The sequence below is a fragment of the Harpia harpyja genome, chromosome 1 (assembly GCF_026419915.1).
Source record: "Harpia harpyja isolate bHarHar1 chromosome 1, bHarHar1 primary haplotype, whole genome shotgun sequence".
Lineage (NCBI taxonomy): Eukaryota > Metazoa > Chordata > Aves > Accipitriformes > Accipitridae > Harpia > Harpia harpyja.
Genome location: NC_068940.1, coordinates 45,365,438 through 45,387,899, shown reverse-complemented (window position 1 = coordinate 45,387,899; position 22,462 = coordinate 45,365,438). Strand labels below are relative to the sequence as shown.

Here is a 22,462-nt window from a genome sequence, read left to right as displayed (position 1 = left end):
TGATCAGTTTAAAATAGCAAATACTGGCTATTTAAATTCACTTGAAGCAAATCTAAGTTCTTTTAACAGACGAGTTAACTCCTGGGATTATAACTGCCTGCAAAGGGCAGTTTGTTTCAGTTCCAGCTGGATTTGTGAGATGCTGCAACAGCTTTGGAGAAAGGTAGCATTGGTGTTACACGCAATGCATGATAGTTTGGAAATCTAAGGAGGAAAATTGCTATAAACTTTATGCAGCAGAGCTGTTGGTCAGCCTGAGGATCCTGGTGATGCTGGTCACCATAAAAAGTTTTAAAAACCTAGTAGGTATCTCTCTGAGGGTCTTGTTTCCTGTCCTTGTACAAATTCCTCAATACATGAATAAAGCAATATAAAGATTTAGGTAAATGGTAATTAAATTGAGTAGGTATCAGCATCTAAATGGAAAAAAATGCTAAGATTTTGCAATTATCCCAAAGCAAACAGTATGAACTGAAGAACTGAAAGAAATACTGACATACTAATGTCTTAAAAAACACACTTTGGTAATGGTTCAAAAACCAAAATTCTGCTAGGGAGTAGTTATACCTTGAAGGAAAAAAACCCCACCAACCAAAACCAACTAGTAGGTCTTCAATATCAGGTTAAACAAATTTGAAACTACAGACACTAAAATGCTGGAATTGTAATGGATTATTACCACATCAGAATTGCTGGATATTGGGTTTGGCCTAAAGAGGAGCAATTTCAGCCCAAGTGTTCAGGTTAGGAGGTAACACGACATTCGCTTTGCTTAGTTGGTAGCTCAAATGTGTCGACATTCAGAAGGGATGGTCCTGGCACTACTCAAGTTTGGTCCGGCTCAAACTGAGGAGTTTACAATGGTGGCAATAGTAGATGGCAGGATTAGGGTAGTTTTCTCACTTTTAACTCTCAGATTGAATATCCTTGGTTTGCAACACTGGTTGTAAACTAGTGCTGCAATGTCCAGAGTATCCTTTTGCATTTACATTACTGAAATTGTTTGATAACTCTGGGAATTCCAGTTCCACACTATTCTACTCTGGAGTGGTCTACTGACTTTCACCATGGTGTAAATGTATACTAGCCTATAGGTGCTTTATTGGTGTATTGTTTGAGCCGTTGGGATCATCTGGCACAGACTTCTGTCTCTGCAATTAATTATAAGATACTTACTGAATGGTTATGATCACTTAAATCTACCGTGTTGAAGGCAGTGGCTTCTTTCACTACTCTTTTCAAAGCAGTTTCTATTATTCTTAATTCACCTAAAATTTCAATAGCAACAAAAAGATGCTGCCAGAGTGACCTGTCATTTTTTTTCTGAATTCCACATATCCATTCAATTTCTACTCACAAACCACTGCAAATCTTGTCAAGACTCTACATGGAAATCTGCAGTTTCAGTTGTCTGGCGTGAGAACAGAAACACATATCGAAACTTTCCAGGATATATGAATGGTGGCCATTACAAACATTCATTATCACCAATAAGCACAAAAGCACAACCCAGGTGGACTTCACTGAACCCTCATTCCTCTCTGAAAATAGAGGTTTAGGGATAGGGCACAGTCTGGGGCCGATACCCAGGAAAGAAACTGGAAAGAAACAGAGAACCTTGAAATTGCAGAAGTTTGGCACTATTTTCTTTAGCCTGGTCATTATATAATGTGCAAAGATAGACACCCAAAATTATTGTTACAACTTTCTTCCCATGGGTGACTTGGTGTTAGCAACTGGATGGTAGAAACGCACAGAAACCTGAGCTGTAAAGCAATACAGGTTAAAAGTTCAGCTTTCCACCTTTATGATGGCAGGTTTCACTCTCTCGCTGAGAATGCCTCATTTGTATTTACTTTTTAGGGTCATTATCTGTCCCATGAGAGTCTTTGTGAAGGTCCAAATTTCAAATAAACAGAACACTATAAGACAGGTATGTGTGGATAATTTTTGTTGTATTTGGCTAAAATATGGGTACTAAGCTCAATAGGTAAACATAAAAGTATGCCATTTAAAACAATGCATTCCCATTAGTGTTTGAATATGTGCCTAAAGTCCATGTACACTTTTACATGGTTATGTCATTTCCTGTGTAAAATGTGCTTGTTTATACAGCAGCCATATGAAAGATGCAGTAACCCGCTATGTGGGCTATTTGAAGCTTTCTTTAAGAAACATAAAAGCCCCTTGACCCTTGTATAATAAAAGGTGTTAAAAGATACTGCTTTTATAACATCTTAGCCAAGACTAATAAGAATGTACAAAGCAAACAATTTTTTTTTTTTACTCCATAGTCCTGGTCAATCACATGTTATTTTATGAATTTACTGTTGCTGTTGGGTAGTAAAATGATATTTGAAAATAAAATTGCATGAGATTTCATTGCTTCTCAACAGATTTAATAAACAAGGAAATCTTAACATTTTTTGAAAAACAGTAAATACAGTGCAGTAAATACACTTTGCTGAGTGCTCAGAATAGCCCATTTATTCTGTCATTCCGAGTTCACTGATGTCCCTATTTTGCTGTTGGGTTTTTTTTCCAGAACTATTTTCAACTTTCTGCAATGATTTGGCTAGCTGAAGTAATGCAAATGGATTCAGTTTTCCTTGATGTCATTTTGAAGCGCACAGCTGTCAAGAAAAAATAACTTCGTTAATAATAATAGTGATTAATTGGCTGACCCTCTGCTAGGGGACAGAAAACACTCTTTTCACTGGTTTTTCTCTAAGAGTCTCTTTGCTATAATACCTTGCACCAGTCTTTGCCATCCAGGAATCCAGGCTGAGCAGACTCTGCCCATTGTACTGCCAGAGAAATGCCATTAAAATGAGGGTATTGCTTCTGCACATTCAGTTACTGCCTGCCTGTTTTTTAGAAGATGCCATTTATCATGGCATACAGTCAGAAATAGGCCTTTTATTGATAAAACCAGACACATTTCATTTTGTTCATGCAAATGGCTTCAAAACAATAATCTTTCTCCAGAAACGTTGAAAGAGAAACACAACTTGGGTCCTCCCCGGGCTGAGAAGGGGCTGTATATCTTCATGGGAGCTCTCTTTTCTGCAAAGGTGCAATAAAACTCATAAACTTTAGATGGCAAAGAAGTCATTAACTCGTATGGTTAGTGATCAGATTACAGGAACCCAGCTAGAGAGGATAAAAGGCTAATGGTAGCGCCAGGAGAAGCGCGTGCCACAGGAGGAGGTGCTCTAAAGAAACACTCAAGCGAATGTGGCTTGGGAGAAGCAGCTTTTGGGGGGAGGCAGACAGTCCCACCGCAGTGGAGGACAGCAGGGGCCGAGGACTGGGGGAAAGAATGAATAATAAGATGGTCTGAATGCAGGAGCAATTGTAGAGTGAAGGTACACCCAAATGGAAAAAGAGATGGGTTGGATGGCAGCGCTGCTGGTGGGAATAGACGTGTCTACATACCTACCAGGAAAAAAACCTTTTCCTGAGGGCTTGGTGTGAGTAATTCTTTCTTTCCACTTGCCTGTCCATCTCATACTAGTGGCTTTCAGGGCTTTACTCAGACCTCTGGCCCAGAAGCTGCTGAAGGCTTAGAGCACGAGCAGGCTGCTGAAGCCCAGAAAAGGCAAATAGCTTCTGACAGTGGCATTGAACAGCCAGAAAGAGCAGTAGGTTTAGCATGATAGTGACTGTGGCCATGTGTGCTGCTGCAGGAGGTCCAAAGCAACAGAGCTGGGAAACCTGAGTATGGATGATGAGGCACTTTCATTTACGAGATTTTCAGATGGATCATGAATTTCACTGCTGGGCCACAGGCAGACAAGTAGCCTGTCTTCTCCAAGCCATGTGCAGCCTGAGGTTAAAAAGACTGACCATGCAGCTCTGGACAGTTACTTCGAGTGCCTAACTTTGGCATTTTGGTGCTTTTTGCAACAGCCTTTGGCTCCAGCAGGCTGATGCAGAGTACTGAAGTAAGTGGCTTCCCAGACAGTCAGAGGGAAGAGCCAGGCCCTGGGAGAGCAAACTGAAGCATCTTTGTGCTGAGCAGGGAGCTGATGGGTGACACCAGGCACAGTGCCCCAAATGAATCTCTTCTCTGGGGACAGGTACCTGCTGACTGGGTCCCTCTGTCCTTTTTGTATTCAGCTGCAGGCATGAGAGGGTCTTACCATCCAGGAAAAAAAAAACAGTGGAGAGGATCCTGTTAAACATAATAGTCCCTGTGTGGAGGGCTTGGGCCCAGTTCCTTCTCCCTGCTGCACTTCTACCTGGCTGGAGGCACCGGGGCAGGGGAACTCTTCATGTCTCCCACTGTGCAGCTGCATTTGGACTGCTACTTGGGAAAGTTACATTCCTGCCTGCACCCTACAATATGAAGCCAGACAGCTTGCAAAGGAGGGCTGAGATAGACATCTACCCCAGCACACCTTGCAGGGAGTGTGCCCTTCGGGGACTAGGTGATCTGACCCAGATTTCTGATATAAATCACAGAGAGGAAGGACTTGTACTAAATGCTTCCACATTCAGCTGATTCCTTTTACTGCTGGGTCCTTAGGTAAACAGCTGTATTTACAGACAGTGTGATATTTTAGGTACATTGTGATAACAGCTGCTGGATGAGTCCTGCAGGCAAGAAATACTGAGTATGAGGAGGGAGAGAGGAGAGAAAGAAAGGACTTGAGCAACTGGCAGCAGCATGGCTGATACTCAGGCTCTGGGCATGCATCCAAACAGCTACTCTAGCACATGAACATGTTTGCAAGAAGGTGTCACTGACACCAGAGATGATACATCACAGTATTTTTACAGATCCCCGAGCTATAGCCTGGTGCCCAGGCTCGATCAAGGCTGAGAAGTTTGAACATCTAGTGCCTACAGTCCATGCATCTTCACTTCATAGCATCTATACTGGAATTTAAACCCACTTGGTGTGGGTTGGTGATAGAAGACGAATCTCAGATGTATGCAGAAATATTACAGAAATGGGACAAGTTTATTGATGACTTAATTTTTTTTCCTGTGGAATAATGTTGTGTGAATAATATTTGATCAATCAGTTCCAGAAAATGTAAGCTGGAATCTTTCTGAGGCATAGAAACTTTAAAAACAGATTGATTCTTTGCAGTTCTAAGAAAAATTACCTGCTATTTATCTCAAAATATAAACACAGTGGAGCTATCTGTCTCCCGAAACTTTATAATGGTTTTGGTAAGAGAAAAAGCCGTAAGAAATAATTCACTTCTTGCAACAGTACTGAAATATTGCCCATGCCAGTAAGATAAGAAAGTGATGAGAACCATGTGCTGGCATTGTCAGAGTTTTAAAACATTTAACCTGCACCAAAAAGCCTACTGATTTTTAATAAATCTTGGAATTCTGGGGAAATTCCAGAGGTTTGAGAGACTCAAGAGAAAAGGAATTTAATTCAGTACTATAAAGGGTCACTGTGCTGACCTGGCAATTATAAGCAAATTATGGGACTGTTGATACTGACTGAATCTTATAACGTGATTGAAGGATGGTAGTTTAATTCGTAGGTGATAAGGGCAGGAAGAACAATTAAGATCATTTAGCCTGATGAGCCCTACTTACCCTAGGTAAAAAATATTACCTCTGAGTCTCTGAAACGTCAGCTCAGTTTTTACAGCAATCAAGGCAGCAAATGCAACTTTAGGAATGACTGGGAGAGAAGTAGAGAACAAATGAGAAAACAATATGCAGGCACTCCAGGGATTTACATGACTCTTGAACGCGTTGTGATAAAGTAGAGCTGGAGAAGGGCAATAAGAATGACTGGAAGTATGAAACAGCTTCTGTGAGAGGAGTAATTAGATAGACTGGAGCCCTTCAGTGAGAGGTGACTGGGGCAAGAAGGAAAAGTGATGAGGGTTAAGAATGTGAACTTTGAGCAAGTTTTCTCCCAAACAAGAACCATAGTGCACCAAATGAAACCAGTTCAGGACAGGTTTGAAACAAGCAGAAAGATACCAATTCCTACAGTGTAGCCCAGCTGCAGAACTCCTGACCACACCCTGTTTTGGATGCTAAAAGTCTACATATATTTAAAAAAAATGAATAAGTTCATGGAAGAAAAATCCATGGAAAGCTGCTGAACATGAGTCCATAGGACTTTCTGAGCCTCTGGTAGCTGGAAGCTGAGAAGCCGTGCCAGGAAAACCTTGACACACATTTGTCTTGTTCTTACTTTCTTTTTAGGGATCTGCTGTTGCCTATAGGAGATGGGCTACATGGATCCATGGTCTGACTTGGCAAAACCATTCTTATGTTCTGTACAAAGCCCAAAACTTGCAGTGAACTAGTACAGTGGGACCTCCTGGCTTAATCGGTTGAGTAGGACTTAAGAGGGCTTTGGGCACTGTCCTGTTAGAGAAGCATGGCTTTCTGATGTGGTCTCTCTTTTCCCACCATTTTGGTTTTTTTTAAAGGCAGCCTATTTTTAAAGTTCCTTGGAATTAAATGATGCTATGTAATAACTGGGTATTATGTATTTGGAAAGAGAGATCCGGGATTGATTTAAAGACCGAAAGTTTTAAAAAGCACACCACATTCAGCTTTAAGCTAATTCTGTGAATATTAGCACTTCATTTTTTAATAAGCAGCTATTTCTACCTACTGTCCAGTTTCCACTTTGAATCAGTGAATTGGCTTCTTTGTCTGCTACATGAAAAAACCTATTCCCATGGGCATTGTTCTACCTGTGCAGACTGTGATGATTTTTCAAATTTTCTATGATGGAAGAGGTAGATCAACTTGGTTATGCTTTTGCTGTTCACCTTCATTACCAGATTTTTTTTTCTTCTTCTTGTGTTTTTTTCTTTAGACTCTCACTTCTCCAAATACTTTTTCTAGTGTGAACACCAGAACTCATTTAATGTTGCAGTAACAGTATCATCGATGCCACAGAGACACTACTAACTCTGTACTTTTACTGGATTTTGACCTTCATTAGAGTCCAGGGTTCAGCTTTCCTTCTCAGCTATAGCATCACATGAGGAGTTCAAACTCAGCCTTCTATTATGACCAACACTGCTTTTCCACAATCACTGCTTTCTAATGAAAAACTTTCCATTTTATAAGTTCTTGCCTCCTAATAGAAAATCCTTGTTTACAGCTGAGTTAAAAAGCAGCTTAGTCCCACTAAAAAGTTCCTGCTTGACAAGATTTATATAAGTCCTGTTACTCATTATGAAGTAAAAGTTACCTTGCTTTTTAGAGGAAGACACTGCGACAAGTAAAGGCACAACCTCACGAGCCCTGTCAGTGCGAGACTCAGGAGCAGAGACCTGGTTCCCAGGACGGAGGGCTCCCGACCTTCCTGTGCCTCAAGGAGCAGTGAGCTCTTCAAGAAGGAATACAAGAAAGATGTTGACAGCAATCTGTGCTTCTTGAATGTTGAAGTGCTGGCCTTCAAGAGCTGGGCAGAGGACTGACAGACCCTCTGCTGCTCACATTATTCGCTAAAACCCTTTCTCTCAGGACATTCTCCAGACATCCCGAGGATGTGAAGATCAAGATGTGCTCTCTTTGGCATGGATTTAAAGGTTACTTGAAAGCTGCTCTGGAGCAGATGCCTGATTCGTACAGATTGTGTTCTGCTGTCAGCCTTGAGAAGCACATGCTTTCTGATCGCTGAAGGAGGTTTGCACTTCCTGTTGCAAGTCCATAGGGCACCTCTGTAACCACTTATTCCTGGCCAGAGGGTATGTGGCATGCAAAAGTTCTCCCCAGTACCTTGCTCTTCCTGCACAGTGCCGGCTGTCTTGAGGAAGTTTTAATTCTGGACATTGGGCTGGTTTTTTCCAGTGGTCTCCAGTGCAGACAACACGGAAGCTCAACAGCAGTGCTTGCTTCCCTGGCCATGCAGGAGTGGCGCGAGGCACACCAAGGACTCCTCTGCTGCTCCTGCTCACCAACCTCTGAGAAGCTGTGGGAGGGCACTGCTGGACACAGCCCCTCCAAATGAGGCTAGGCCTTTTGCTTGGTTTTTTTCAGGATATGGGCAACACATTGACACTGCATGAGCCCTCTGGTTGCTCAGTCCCTCAAGGATTCTTCAGAGCAGCAGGAGTCTCATGCTGCCACAGGAGAGGGCCACTGTTCTGCCCTCTTCACTGTACATGGCCAACTCCTGTGGCTCCTATTGGAAGCCACGTGAAAGGAGGGAAGAGGGAATGACTGCTGGAAGGTGGTGGGGTGAGGGATGATGGGGACATTTCTTAGTGAAAATTGCTCAGTATTTGCTAGGAGGGACTGACAGTATGCCTCTGATAGATTATCCCGGATAGCCAAACCTTGCCCCATATTATATGGTTTTCATCACAAACATAAATGTACTTGGTATAAAACAGAAGGTCAGGAAGGTTTAAGACATGGTATATGAGAAAACATTTTCCAGATTTCAGCTTCCTCCAAGGTAATATGCAAGTGTAATTAAAACAGAACCTGGAAATATAGAGTACAGTACCCTATTGAAAGTGTGTTGTATGAGCTGAACTCCCTTCATTGATAGTTTTCCAAAACACACAGCTGCAATAATCTTTATCCAGGAGAAGGGAATAAATTAAGTCTGAACACCTCTGCATATAGTACAGTACAGTGTATAGCACTGCACCCCATATAACCTCTTAGCAGTAATGGAAAGCTGAAGGAGGCGCAAGTGGAAAACCTCTCTGACCAGCAAACACTTTCTTCTTCAGAAAGCGTACAGATGGGAAGAAAAGCTTATGAAGCAGAGGCGGCTTAAGTACTGGGATGTCTTGTTTCTGAAGCGGTCTGCTCAAGTCGTTGAGACTCTGCAATGGCAGGGTGCCAAAGCACACTCCAAGTTTGACAGGTAGGGAGGGAAATGTCCTGGGCTTGCCCCAGCAAACAGTGAGTACTGGTGGCAAGCTAAAGTGAACAAATAGGAGCTTATCATATTTAACAGTAGCAGCAGCCACTAGGATATAGAAGCTCAGAAAAAGTAATCAGGTCCTATTTCTACCTCCCCTGAACAGTTCAGTCATGGAGTTCAGGTTTTGCTTGCTAGGCTTCACCAAACTTGGTGAGGTGCAGCACTGAGGAGCCTGTTCTGCTTCATGTCTGCTTTTCCTCCTGCAGCACTGGTGCAGGAGAGGAGTAACTCCCTCCTGGATACCAGAGCAAGGACAACTTTGCACCCCTAGCCAAGAAATTCCAGATCAGCAAATTGATCTCCATACTTGCCAAACCTTTCAAGGTCCATAATGCATTGTAAGGATTGTACTTTTATTGAAAAATTACCTTATTTCCATACTTTTAAATAGCATTTATCCTGGGAAAGAGCAGTAGCAAATGTATGCACACCGACAGCCCAAACTATTCAGTCTTATGTAGAGGACTAAGCATCTTTAAGTTGCTAAAAATATAATTAGCTTCCATTAAAAGTCCTTTTTCAGCTTGTAATATCATCCTAAGGGTGGACGTGGTCTCAAAGTGTCCAGATTTCCTCTGTATGCAAAGGAGAAAAATTTTGCAAAAGTATGACGAATTCATTATAAACTACCAGTTCAACCTTAGAAGTGCCATTTTCCTTCAGCACACAGCCAGAGCTAGAAATCCAGTCGAACTTGGGTTTCCCCATATGGTCAGATGGCCCCTCACTGCATTTCTGGAACTCGGAGTTCTGGTAAGAGCAGTGCAGAGCCATCCAAGTAAGCTCTGGAAGAAGTCAATCCACATATACCAGGGCTCCAAGGGCCTGTTATCACTGATGTATGCTTCAAGTCCTAAAAGAGTGCATTAGACAGGAGGTAGTGCCAGACCTGCACTGGCTCTGTTGGTACATACAAGGCCCTTTCAGAACCTGGAGCACCAGGAAAGTCTGGTGCAAAGACACTCAAATAGCTGCAGGGGCCAGCTGGCAGTCTTGCAGTATTGGCACTGAACCAGAGTTAATAAGACCTGCTGGACCTGAACTGAGTTTTTGCAATTGGGTTTCTCTTTATCATGATCTCCAGAGTCTCCTGGAATACCCATATGGACTGTTTTCCCTCGTATTATCTGGAGTCCCCCAGCCCTGTTTGTCCCAGGTAACATGGAGAGATCCTGTTTCCCCATATGATCATAAGATTTCCCTTGACTTTTCTTCTGCAGAAGCAGGAGCAGGTGGTTAAGAAGGAAAATGAATATAATTTTAAATTTGCACTTAGACAGGAATTCTAGGCTGAGCAGAGGAAAGATTGAAGTTGAAAGATCTGTACTTTTGCCCTTGTCTAAAGTATGTTTGTTTTTCAGAAGGAGGGAGACCTCCCCAGCAAATGTTGGGCTAACAATTGCTTTATCAAGTTGATTTTGATTCTTCATGTGCCTGAGAAGAGAAAAATACAATTAGTTGTTATGGGACTTGTCGTGGTTTAACCCCAGCCAGCAACTAAACACCACGCAGCTGCTCACTCACTCCCCCCCCACCCAGTGGGATGGGGGAGAAAATTGGGAAAAGAAGCAAAACCTGTGGGTTGAGATAAGAACGGTTTAATAGAACAGAAAAGAAGAAACTAATAATGATAATGATAACACTAATAAAATGACAACAGTAATAATGAAAGGATTGGAATGTACAAATGATGCGCAGTGCAATTGCTCACCACCCACCAACAGACACCCAGGTAGTCCCCGAGCGGCGATTCCCCCGCCCCCCCCTTCCCAGTTCCTATACTAAATGTGATGTCCCATGGTATGGAATACACCGTTGGTCAGTTTGGGTCAGGTGCCCTGGCTGTGTCCTGTGCCAACTTCTTGTGCCCCTCCAGCTTCCTCACTGGCTGGGCATGAGAAGCTGAAAAATGCTTGACTTTAGTCTAAACACTACTGAGCAACAACTGAAAACATCAGTGTTATCAACATTCTTCACATACTGAACTCAAAACATAGCACTGTACCAGCTACTAGGAAGACAGTTAACTCTATCCCAGCTGAAACCAGGACAGGACTTTATATATTTAGAATATTTCAAAGTGGTTGATTAACCTGCATAGTTACCTTTTAAAATATAAAAACACAGGCCTACATAAAAATGATCAGTCTGCTTTTCTGTGTGAAAATGGAAAAAGCATGCTCTATGATAACATTTGAAATAAAATTATGTGCTGATAGGAAATTAGGAGGACAGGAACATCAAATATTTTTAAATGCCTTTGTTTAAAAGTTATTTATCATCCCTTGTTAATTAAGTCAAAAAAGAAATAGAATTCTAGTAATGACCACTGAACCAGCTTGGGAGAGGTTAAATGTATATGTAATCTCAGGACCACAATAGCCCAAGGACCTCTGTGCAGTGTATGGAGAGTCTTTTGAAAGTGGACAGAAATACACAGATTAAAAAACACACAGAAAATCTGTTGCCTGGTGAGTTACACACAGAAAGTCTGTGCAGAGTGGTCTGCATAGAATATTATCACTGCTGGAGAGAAGGAAATGTGGCAAGTAAAAAATACCAGAAGAGGTCATAGAAAGGCCTGTCTCTGAAGTCTGAAAAGTGGAAAATTCAGGAAAGATTTAACCTGGAGATTCCAGCTTGGCAGATCAGGCAGTTCTCACTGTCCTAAATTCTTGGGTGCAGCCCCTTTGCCTTTTCAGTACTGTACTGCTCACCCTGAAAGACATAAGCATTCCTCAAGGCAGAGATAAGTAGAAGCCACACAGGACCTGGATTGCTGGCTCACCATACTATGTCTCGTATTTTTGACAATATAGTCTTCACATGCCCATTTGTGCTTCTTATTTATTTCTGATGGCACTACAAGAAGCTACTTAAACCCCGCCCCCACATTAAAACTGTTTCATTCTCTTTTATTAGGAGGAAATATGTTTATATCCAGCAATAGGGTGAAAAAACAAGTAATATTATAAAGGTTATATAAAAAAAAACTTGCAGAGCTGTGATATGAAGCCTCATCTCCAAAAAAGCCAACCAAGAGTGTCTCCACATCTCTGCAATGCTTCTCGCAGCAAACAGCCTGAGGCTGATTTCTTAAAGTATTAGCCAAACTCTGCTCTTACCTAATACCTTTAGGAACTTGACATCAAAGGGAGAAGAATGGGGCTCACACTGAGCATCTTTATGTTAAGTATGAGAAAACTTTCACAGTGAAAGATTGGAATGAGCTTCATATGGAAATTGGGAATCCCCTTACTAAAATTTTTAGGTGCAGGCCAGAGAAACATGCACCAGAGAGGTCTAAGTACATTTAGTACTGGAAGTAGAGTATGGTCTAGATGATCTTTTTAGCTACATACCAACAGGATTTGCAAATGTCTGTAATTAATTATGCCAACCAAGGAATAATATAACAACCCAGAATCAAAGTCTCAGTCTCTAGCATAGCCTAGAACACCCAAGTGAGGGCAAACATTTTAAAACTAGCAAATCACCTAAGCATCATAGCCAGCCTGGACCATTTTGACAACACTTCTTCATGTAAAAATGACAGTTTCTCAAAACTGAAGTTTTGGGGGTAGATAAATACACAGTTTTGACAAAGTGGCATTCTGAGACCAGCATGCAATTGTTGGGCAAAATACAGAGCCTTTGTCCCACTCTCCCCATGGAGAAGAGCCGGTGACCTAGGCTGGGGTACTTCTGTGCAATACTATCCATCTTCAAGCTTTGCCCTGATTAAGATTAAGGGATTTTAATCTGAATTTTTCACACTGAGGGTGGTCATCACAATTATGCTAGAGAGGCCTCTGCCTCTCTTCCAGTCCTTCTTGTGGCACTTCATATCACTAATTAGCAGTTCACTGAATCAGAAAGTCAGTTTCTGTTCTGATAAATATTTCATTATCAGGTGTCCCAGCCTCCCAGTTGATAATAACTCTTTGTTGCAACTCTTCTTTCCTTACATACTCTGCAAATAGGCTGCCTGCAATTAAATGGGGCTATGGTCCTGAAAAACAGTTGTCAGTAGAAGGCCACCTGAGACTGGATCAAAATAGCAGTAAGAATAAGATAAAAATTCCTGTTCTGGCTTACACATGCTAAACTGAATCAAAATTGTTAAAAAGAAATGTTAGGTACAGCTTGGATCTGTCAGTTGTTTTGAAGGGCTCCGTTTTGTCAATCCACTTGATTTTGGTGTAGTATTTTAACACTGATGAAATGCCTATGTGATTTTAACCCCAGCCCTTCACTACCAGCTCCCTCCTGCTTTTGCGCTAAAAAAAATCACAGTCCCTTGTTGTCTCCATTGTTGGTAATGAGAGGATTTGGACTCTTATCCTATCTTCACATAACTGGATAACAGCTGGATGTGGAATTTTTCCTCCATGATTTTTTTCAAGTCTGGATAAGCTTCACACACACCCTTTGTGTTTGGACACTTGCTGGACGGAGGCTTTACCTCACAGGCTAGAATTATATCCCCCTTTCTGTTCTGCGCAGTAGCTGACTTGTCAAAAGGAAGCCTTGCCAACCACCACAACAGCCTTAACTTAGACCCAGCACGCTCTAGAAAACCTTATTCTCTGCAGAGCCAAAGTTAAACTCAAACTGAACCCAAAGCAGGCCCCAACACAGTGTCTGTTCTTGCACAGCTTCAGGAAAGTGTTAGTCATTCTCCACATCTGGGCTAGAATGATCCCAAAAGGACCTGGGAAGGCATCCTGGGCCTGCCTGGATTCTGCTGTGAAATGCCAGCACTGGATCTCACCAAGAGCAGTTCAAGTATCCTGATGTCTCAAAATGGCCACCTGGGGAAAAAAGATTTTCCCTGTGCTTGCCTGTTTGGGGACAGGGCTTCAGGGTGATTGTTACTACTTCTTCCCTTACCCCCTTCTATTACCTGCAGGAAAGGAATCACTACCATCACTACCACCACAAGGACTACTGCTGACAGCAGCTGCAGTCAGGATGGCAGTTTGACACAGTTTGACAATACACCTAAGCTGACTGAATAGCTGGCTGCTGCCAAAACAGCCGATCTGCTCTGCCTCCCCATCCTGTCCCCAGATACACATTCCTGGCATTCCTCTGATCCTGAGGAGAGCTGGTTCAGATAGCTAAACTCACAGAAAATTAATCCAACTAAACACACCAAAAAGACAATTTCCTGCTGGTCTAGCTCCTTCAACCAGCTCATTGGCTCAGCAGTCATTAGATGAATGCTAGTGCTACCACAGCCAGGGGCAGGACCTCTCAGCAATTAGTAATTTTATCTGCTTAGTTGTATTGTCAAAGTGTATCCTTACTTCATCCACCAGCCCCATCTAACCAGACACGCAGGAGCAAAGGGAGGCCTCTCCCACCATCCTGAGATCTGTGGATTATCACTGCACCCATTTGTACAGATGCAGAATGTAGGACTGCACAGAATGGCCCCAGTCACCAGAAGCAACCACTCCTGCTGTCATCAGGCTTCTCCTCCACCACCAGTGTCCTAATGAGAGGACTTTGTGGGTAGATCGTAGTCATCTCTCCACCTTGCTTCTCTGTCTTTAGCACACAGCTGTCCCATATCCCTTCTTGGTTACTCTTAAAAAATGGCAAACATCACCTATTTGGAGGATTCTGCAATTCCTCACGCTCTCTCTTCTATGCCTCTGCCCTCCCCCAAACTCTGAGTCTGTGCTCATTGCTGTCTCCATGCACTGGTGCCCGATTAGTAATCTCTCTCATTCTCCATGCACACATACATCCAGCCGCACCACTGCTGTTCTCCAGCATGTTTTACCACATTCAGGGAAGGAAGTTTCTCTGTCCCTCTTTGTTTTCCATTTCTCCTTCACTTAAACACCTCTAAACTACTTTCTCTCAGTCCATGATTTGTGGTCCCTTATCTCCTTCCTCTAAACACCTGCTCCCTCCAGCCACTTGGAATGCCAAACTTGAAGCCAGCTGCTGGGCCTGCAAGTAAGAGAGAAAACAGGATTGAGGCCAAAGCAGGAGGCCCATTACATATAATCTTATTAATAAATTAATTATTATAATAAATCATGTGAAACTTATTTTATAATTCATTATATAAATTAAATATTATCATATCCTTTCTGATTCTTCTTTCCTGTTCAGTCAGCTGGTTGCCAACACATCTAAGGCCATTGTTAATGTTCCCCAGCATGCTTTAGCACATTCATAAAAGCAAGTTTCTCTGCCATTGGTAATGGCCTCAGATGAAAGAACACCAGCAGTTAGATAGGAACTTTTCTGCCCTGTCTCTGGGACTTCTTGTTGTTGCTGGTTAAAATGCTCTCCCAGGAGCAGTTCCACATGGAAGATTCATTATGACTGAGGTAAGACTCACGCAGTCGTGGAGCTGCCCACTGAGCAGAGCTGAACGGTAGGAACTTGAGGACAGCAAGGATTGTGTGCATAAAGGGGAGTAAATTCCCAGTGCTCTGACTGAGGAAATCCCCTTGGAGTTGAAATTGAAATTCAGATCCACCTCCAACTCTTCTGTCTCCATGTCCCCTTCAGAGGCAGCCTGATGTGCTGCTCTGTGCATATGAGGTAGCTGTGTTCAGCTAGACTGACAAGAAAAGGTCTTAGTGCTACACAGAGAATGACACAACAGTGATAGGCAGAGGAATCTTAAGTAAGAGTTTTCCAACTCCAGTTTTCTCCAACTGGAATGTGTCAAAATCCTTCTGTGCATCATTAAGTAAGACTAACACAAACCCAGGTGAGTGTCAGGAACTGGCATATTCAGCGTATTTATCAGACACACAGCTCCAAGTTAGAAAGTGTCCGCTATGGCGGACAGACTACTGCACACCACTGTGAGATTCCTCTGCTACTGACAGAAGCCTTTTCTCCGTACGACTACACATGGCAGGGGTTCTTGAACTTCATCACTTTTAATGACTCTAACACATTAATGGCAAAGAGGAGGCTTCAGAAAAGTGTAATCATTCTCCTCCATAGCCTTCTCACAACAGATTTGCTGTTAACAATGGTATTTAACATTGCTTTGAGTCTAATACACGGAGGACAGCTAAGCAAATAGAAAGAAGCAAAGCTAGCTTTAACCTTCCTCCCTAGAATTAGACGCAGGCACAAGAACGAAATGAAACGTAGCATATCCCTGACAGAGATCTACAGTTCCCTGCATTGTTCAACATCCAGCCCCATGTCAGAACAACTCGTTCACTAAACATGTTCAGATACCATTAAACCTATTTCAGCAGATAGCTGCGGTGAGTCAGAACATCTCAGAAAAGACCAACTGCAGGCAGAGGGATCTGGGATGGCTGTGGAAAGAAAATCCAAGCAGGTGACTCCATTGGTCCCCTGAGGCCTGACATTTAAGAACATATGGAAGGCTTCTAAGGACTACTGTGGAGTTTCAGGGCCATTAAAGCAGCTGCTACTGCCCTCTTGAGAAGCTGACATCCCAGTAAATATGCTGGGAAAGAGAGGAGTAGAATATTATAGTTCCCCAAGCCCTCTAAGCCAGCACTGCGGCTGAAAAGAGCAGCCTTGCTCTCTTCCCCAGCTGCTCTTGCTCACATCTGCACCAGCCTCCCGTGTACCAGGACTCACATTTGTGAGGTGATGTGGATGTGATCCAGATTAAGACTAACCTGGCAAAACAAGCCGGCTCATTTCAACCCATTGGGTTGCTGCTCTGCAGCCTCATGAAAGCTGGTGCCAGCAGAAGCAAGGAGTAGGGAATACGCACCAGGGGCAGGTGGGATCGCTCCCGGCAGCAAGGTGCTGGCTCCAGGGCCTATGGGGACACTGGCATGAAGGGCTCTGCCATGTTCTCCTGGTACTACCTCTGTGAAATCCCTGTGCTGGCACCTGCACAGACTCACACAGATGCTGTCTCCTGCCTGGGGCAGCCAGAATGGCCAGATCAACCTCAGCCGCACGAAACTATCGCTGCTTTCACACTGCTCGCTCTGCTGCCAAGCAGCAGAGTGAAAGCATAGCCACCATCCCCCTTCGGGGTCGGGCCTTCCAGAGGAGAGGACTGACAATGACGACCAGGCAAAGATTTGCCACCTTTTCCCCTTCCCAACCAAGCCCCGGCCCAAGCCCGGGACCCTCCCCTCCTTTCTACCGCTCCCTCCTCACAAGCCCGCTTCCCCCGGCCGCCTCAGTCTGTCAGCCGCGCGCCCCGCCCCGCCCCGCCCCGCGCCGAGCAGCCCGCCCACCACCCCCACGGGGGGCTGCGCCCCTGCCGCCAAGAGCCACCGCGCCACCCCAGGCCCGCGCATGCGCAGTCAACGGGGCGGAAGGGGCTGCCCCGGTCTGGCCGCGCCGCCGGAAGGTGCGCCGAGGACCCATGGCGGCGCTGGTGCGAGCCGTGGTGAGTGGCGGCGGCGGCCGGGGTCGCCTCCTCCGCCCCGGGAACGAGCGGCGTGTGCGGCCGGGCGCGTCCCCGCGGGTCCCCGCGGGGTTGTCCCAGCGCCACTCCGGTGGTGCCTGGGGTTGTCCCACCAGTTCCCGCGGGCCGCCCTGTGCGCGGCTTGTCTCTGGCGTGGCCGCTCCGCAGGCAACGTGCATAAGGAAGAGGCTGTTCGGTGGTGTTTGTGAGGCCGTGGGGGTGTCTGCGGGGGGTTGCGGCACCCAACGGCTGTTCCCGCCTCCCGTGGCCCCCTCTCCCGGCAGTGGTCTCTGGTGAAGGAATGGGTCGAGCTTTTCCTTCGGAGTTTGTGTTTACATAAGAATTATGCAAGGCTTTGGTACTCCTGACTGGGGCTTGAGAAATTTTTTTTTTTTTTCAGTCCGGTACTTGTCTTGTTGCTTTGGGCACAGTGTGTGTGCCCTGTGGCGTGGGGATTGCCATTCTTGGAGGTTGCCTTCTCACTTTAGAGGTGTTTCATAGTAAGGATAATATAAGATTCCAATTTCTGGGTTAAGTGGTAGAGATTGGGTTCCTATGAATGAGTGAGACTGGATTACTAATCACACAACTCCTTCCTCATGCATGTGTGAACTTTTTTTCTCCTTTTAGCCTTTAAAGTCTTGGTGGCAGAGTGCCACTTCTTAGCATGTAGTCTAGAAAAGGGAAGTTTGTGCCTGGGTCTGATATTCTGTCACACACAAATACAGGGGTGGGCAGAGCTGCTAGGCAGAGACAGATTTGTTAGGAAGGTGAAAGGCCTTTAGTCAGAGGGCAATACCCACTTATGAAATTAATGCACTGAGTTCTTGGAACTGATGTCTCAGGGTGTGGTTTTTACAAGCATGGTGAGCCCTGTCCTTTCAGCTCTCAAGCTGAAAGCAACTGAGAGCAAACCTGCTTGAGAGCAACTGAAATGCAGTGAGCTTGAGTTCCTGCTTCCTCCTCCCATTCCTATGCTTTCTCCTTGCTCATCACGTCATTGCACTGTTGCCTACCATTGCCTCCTCCAGCATTTTTCTTGGCCCCTGTGCTCCAAATTCTAGAGCAGCAGAACTGTGGCAAAATAAAAATAGTTTCCTGCAGTTTTAATGTGTTAAAGAGGCAATCACTAGCAAAAAGGGAGGGGGAAGCCAGGCAGGAGGGGAGCAGGGAGAGTGGTAGAGAAGCAGGGAGTCACCACATGGGTTCAGCTGTCTGTGGAGCAGTAACCCCAGGATGTGGTTTGCGATTAAAACCTGCTTGCAGAGGGTGAAGGACGTGTCTCCTAGGCTTACCTGTCCCTGGGCAACTCCTCTCCTGGCTGCTGCTGGCATTCATATGGCAAAGTAAGCTGATTCAACTTTTCAGCCTGGCCAAAAAAATTTCTCTTTAGAGGGGAGGAGATGTAGTTGTTTGCCATTTTTATGATCTGAAGTGCCTTACTTTGTAATCAGAGAAGCAGCTGAGCTGTAGTAAGTGGTGGGAGTACACAGTTGGGAGGCAGGGGACTTCTGACAGCAGCAACATGCTTCAGTTCAAGCTTTGCTGATCCTTGGCATTTCCTAGCATCTGCTTTTGCATTAGAACTTAATAGTTGCTTAATCATATGCAAATAAGTCTTCAAACTTTCAGTGTCTCTTCTTTGTTCTGGAAATAGGAAAGGAAATTATTTTTTTTCTTCTGTCTTCAAGCCTTCTTAGGAGCTGACAGCATATGATACAGTCCTGATTATTGTCCAAACATTTCAGCTCTACTAGTTAATACTGCCGTTATGATAAAGCTGTTCTTTACCTGAGAAGAGATCTCGATGAATAGTTTGTCTGCTACCTAAGGCTTTCCTAATGGTTGCCAGGAGGATCTAGACCATAGTGATATTCTTCCATCTGTATCTTGACAAGGCAGCTAGCCACAGGAGGCGCTTGCACTGTCTGCAGACTCTTCCTGAGTAATCCTGTTCAGTTTATGCTTGGTATGTTTTCTTTCAGTCAAATGGAGAAGTAAAAGTAGCACTTGTAATTTGAAAGGAAGGTTATGTTCTGCAAACGGTGGTGCTGGCTTAGGGAAGATTCCTTAGCTCATCATGTTCCCTTTCTGTTACTCTGCTGCTTTCTGCTGTTGTCTTTTTTTTTTTTACTTGATTGTTTATCACATCTCACCTGTTAAGTGCATGTATGCTTATTTTATGTTTTCATATGTCTCTGTCCAGTTTTCTTGCAGTAGTGCTTTTCAATAGCTATAAACCCCAGTATATTCAAGCTCTAAGACATATCGCAACCTAGGCATGTTTTCCTTCTTATTACGAAGAAAAAGCCTCAAAAAATTTCTATCAGATGCCTTGGAATCTTGTAGTAATTATTTATAAAAAATGTGGAATTTTCTTTCTCACTTAAGTGTTTGTTAAACTGTTTATGTCAGAGCACTGGATTACCTCAAGAAGTACTTTGTGGTACTCAGCTGAAATGTGTTTTTGGATAGAAATGTATAATTTTCATAATTTTACTTGCTGGGTAGTGATGTTATGGAGAAAGAGCAGAAACTAAGTAGTCTTGCTACAGCAGAAATGGGAAGGTGTAGCAGTAGTAAACACTAATCACATTTGTTATGGTAGTGCATCTTTCCCCTTGCAGTTTTTAAAAACTCAGATCAATTCCTTTAATGGATTAAAAGTGCAGCTCTGTGAGGGGTTGATGAGGGACAGCCCGAGGAGGCAGTACACTGCACCTGAGGGACAGCAGTGACTGTGCAGGTACAGGGAATGAGCAGGAACTCAAGTTGGTTTTGTGTCTGTTCCTCCTCATCTTTGGGCAGATCTGCTAGTCTCATAGTTGTCCTTTCACTGGGCACCACTAAGGAGAGTTTGACTGCCCACCCCATCAGGTATTTATACAAATTGATAAGATTTCCCTGGAGTCTTCTTTTATCAAAGCTAAACCTGTCCTCATATGTTTGATGCTTCAAGCTCTTAATCATCTTTGTGGCCAATTGAAAATGAAGCTATTTTTAGTAGAAAAAAGCATATCCTGTCTAATAATACATACATTATTTCTAGTATTAATGTAGAACACGTATGAAGGAGGCAAATATTGTACTAACTTGAATACTGCAGAAAATAAAAAGCACAAAGAAAGTGCAGGCAAAGAAAACCCCCGCCTCTTTTCCATATTACCTGACATCTTAATTACAGAAAATAATTGTCTTCACTGAAATTTATTAGGATAATACACGCTTTTGAAATACTAAAATTCTTAGCTGTGCCTGAGTAAAGTAAGACAAAGATGCATAAAAGCTGAGAGTTGGATGAGGACTTTTTAGAGATCACTCAGTCAATCGAAGAATGCTTCTTAAGCATTTGAATTTATTGTGTAGATATAACAATTGTGGTGTAGTTTTATGATAGAGACAGCCCACCATTTCCTTTGACTGATCTGTTTCTGCCATCAAACTTGTGTTGCATGCTTGTACTGGAAGGCAAGATATTTTTTAAAAACAAAATTTATACTTCTGTCAAGCGCAAGGTGGGGGTTTAATCTGAGGATTGTTGTGTAAATGAATAAAACTTTTGGAAGCAGGAGGGCAGTTAAACTGTTTCTGAGTATTAGGGTCCTTTTCTTCATTGCTAGTCTCTCTGTTCCAGAGCTGCCAGACGGGAGTAACTCAATGGATTGCAGCATGCAGTGGATTATTACAGACAAGTGCAGTCCAAGGCCAGTGTAGACGGATGCTCTATGGCATTTTCCAGGTAGGATATCGGACTATGTTAAATTCTATAAAAAATGGGATAAGTTTAAATTAGTAAGAAAAAGTCGTGATTTTTAAATAAAGAGGCTTCCGAAAGTGATGTCTTCACTGTCTGTGTATTGTTGAAATATCAAGGCAACTTAAAAGCTTTCTGCCGCTAAGAGGGTGAGCTCCCACTCTTTATTACACAGTTGTCTTCATTTCAGCTGTGTAGTCTTTTAGTGGATCCAAATGATTTGTCTTGAGCAGATTAAATGCAGAAGTCCAAATGCAGGTGTCATTATTCCAAAGCAGCTATTACAAGCTAGTCACGATTGCATGTAATTTCCAACACTTTATTTTGTAGAACATCTCCACTGTACAGTAGCCGTGGATTTTCTGGTACTGATGGTATGTTTACCTAGCACAGCACAACATTAAGTAGTGTTGTTTCAGGGGAAAGCACTGCTTTGCAGTTTTGCTTCTAATTCTGTAATAGCGTGCAATAGTGTCAGATTGTGTCTATCCGTAGTAAATTAACTAGAACATCATGTAATAGCAGTTAATAATAAAGAGGTGAAAAATGTATAGAAAATGGGAATAGATGCACGCTATCTGAACAGAATTAGAGTATCTCTCTTGGTGTTTCCTTCTTGCATACAATGAAACAAGAGGAGATTAGGCCTCCTCTTTGTCCTCCTGTATAATACAACTTGTATCATAGAGCCATGACTTACAGAATTAGAAACTTACCTGTACGCTCTTTGGCTTGGATGTCTTTTCTCAGATAAGACCTTCCAGTCCTGGGAAAATTGCATGTGATTTTGTGACACAACCATGCTATTAAAGCACCAGTCCATATCAAGTAGCATATGATGTTGGGAGTAGAGAGGGAAATGAGCAGTTATGAAGTTGATAAAGCTGGGCCTACTCAGAGCCACCAGTAGATTCAGTAGACTTCTGGGGATGACTACTCTGAACAAACCAGCATATTTATTTTGAATTTATTCATAAACAAGTTACTGCTAATCTGAATGTTCTGGGAGGCTATGATAGGTGTTCTATTCAGTGTGCAGTGCAGCTTCTTACCTGGAGATCCCACTCACTCCTACTTGATAGTTTTCTTTATTGTGCTGTAGCTCTATAATACAAATCATGTGCTGTGAAGTTATAGTGGTTGCAGTGATAGCTTTTACCCTGTAATTTGTTTTTCTTCAGTCCTGGCCACAAAGACAGTTGAATGGACTGTAAAGTTGTAGATAAAAATAGCATAAACTGTTTCTCTGCAAGGCCAGGAAAAAGAATTATTCTTTAAGAGACAAAATCCATAATTAGAAGTAGCGTGTGAGAAAATCAAAGCAGATAGCCTGTGGTTTTTGAGAGTGGAGTGTTCTGCCAGTCCATTCCATCAGTACATTTAAAGAACACTAGAAAATGTGTGGTGCAAAGCATTAAGTATGGAC

The 22,462-nt window shown here is 43.3% G+C and overlaps 1 protein-coding gene across 2 annotated transcripts in view; it reads left to right on the top strand.

Annotated features, from left to right (window-relative positions):
- Positions 1 to 17,192: 17,192 nt before the first annotated feature.
- LOC128143296 (ubiquinol-cytochrome-c reductase complex assembly factor 1) overlaps positions 17,193 to 22,462 on the top strand; it is a 51,263-nt gene continuing 45,993 nt past the window's right edge. For both annotated transcript variants that reach the window (XM_052790380.1, XM_052790375.1), the window contains exons 1-2: positions 17,193 to 17,264; positions 20,917 to 21,021. In XM_052790380.1, the coding sequence (XP_052646340.1) occupies positions 17,241 to 17,264; positions 20,917 to 21,021 (129 nt within the window). In that variant the 5' untranslated portion in view covers positions 17,193 to 17,240. The remainder of the gene's footprint in view (positions 17,265 to 20,916; positions 21,022 to 22,462) is intronic.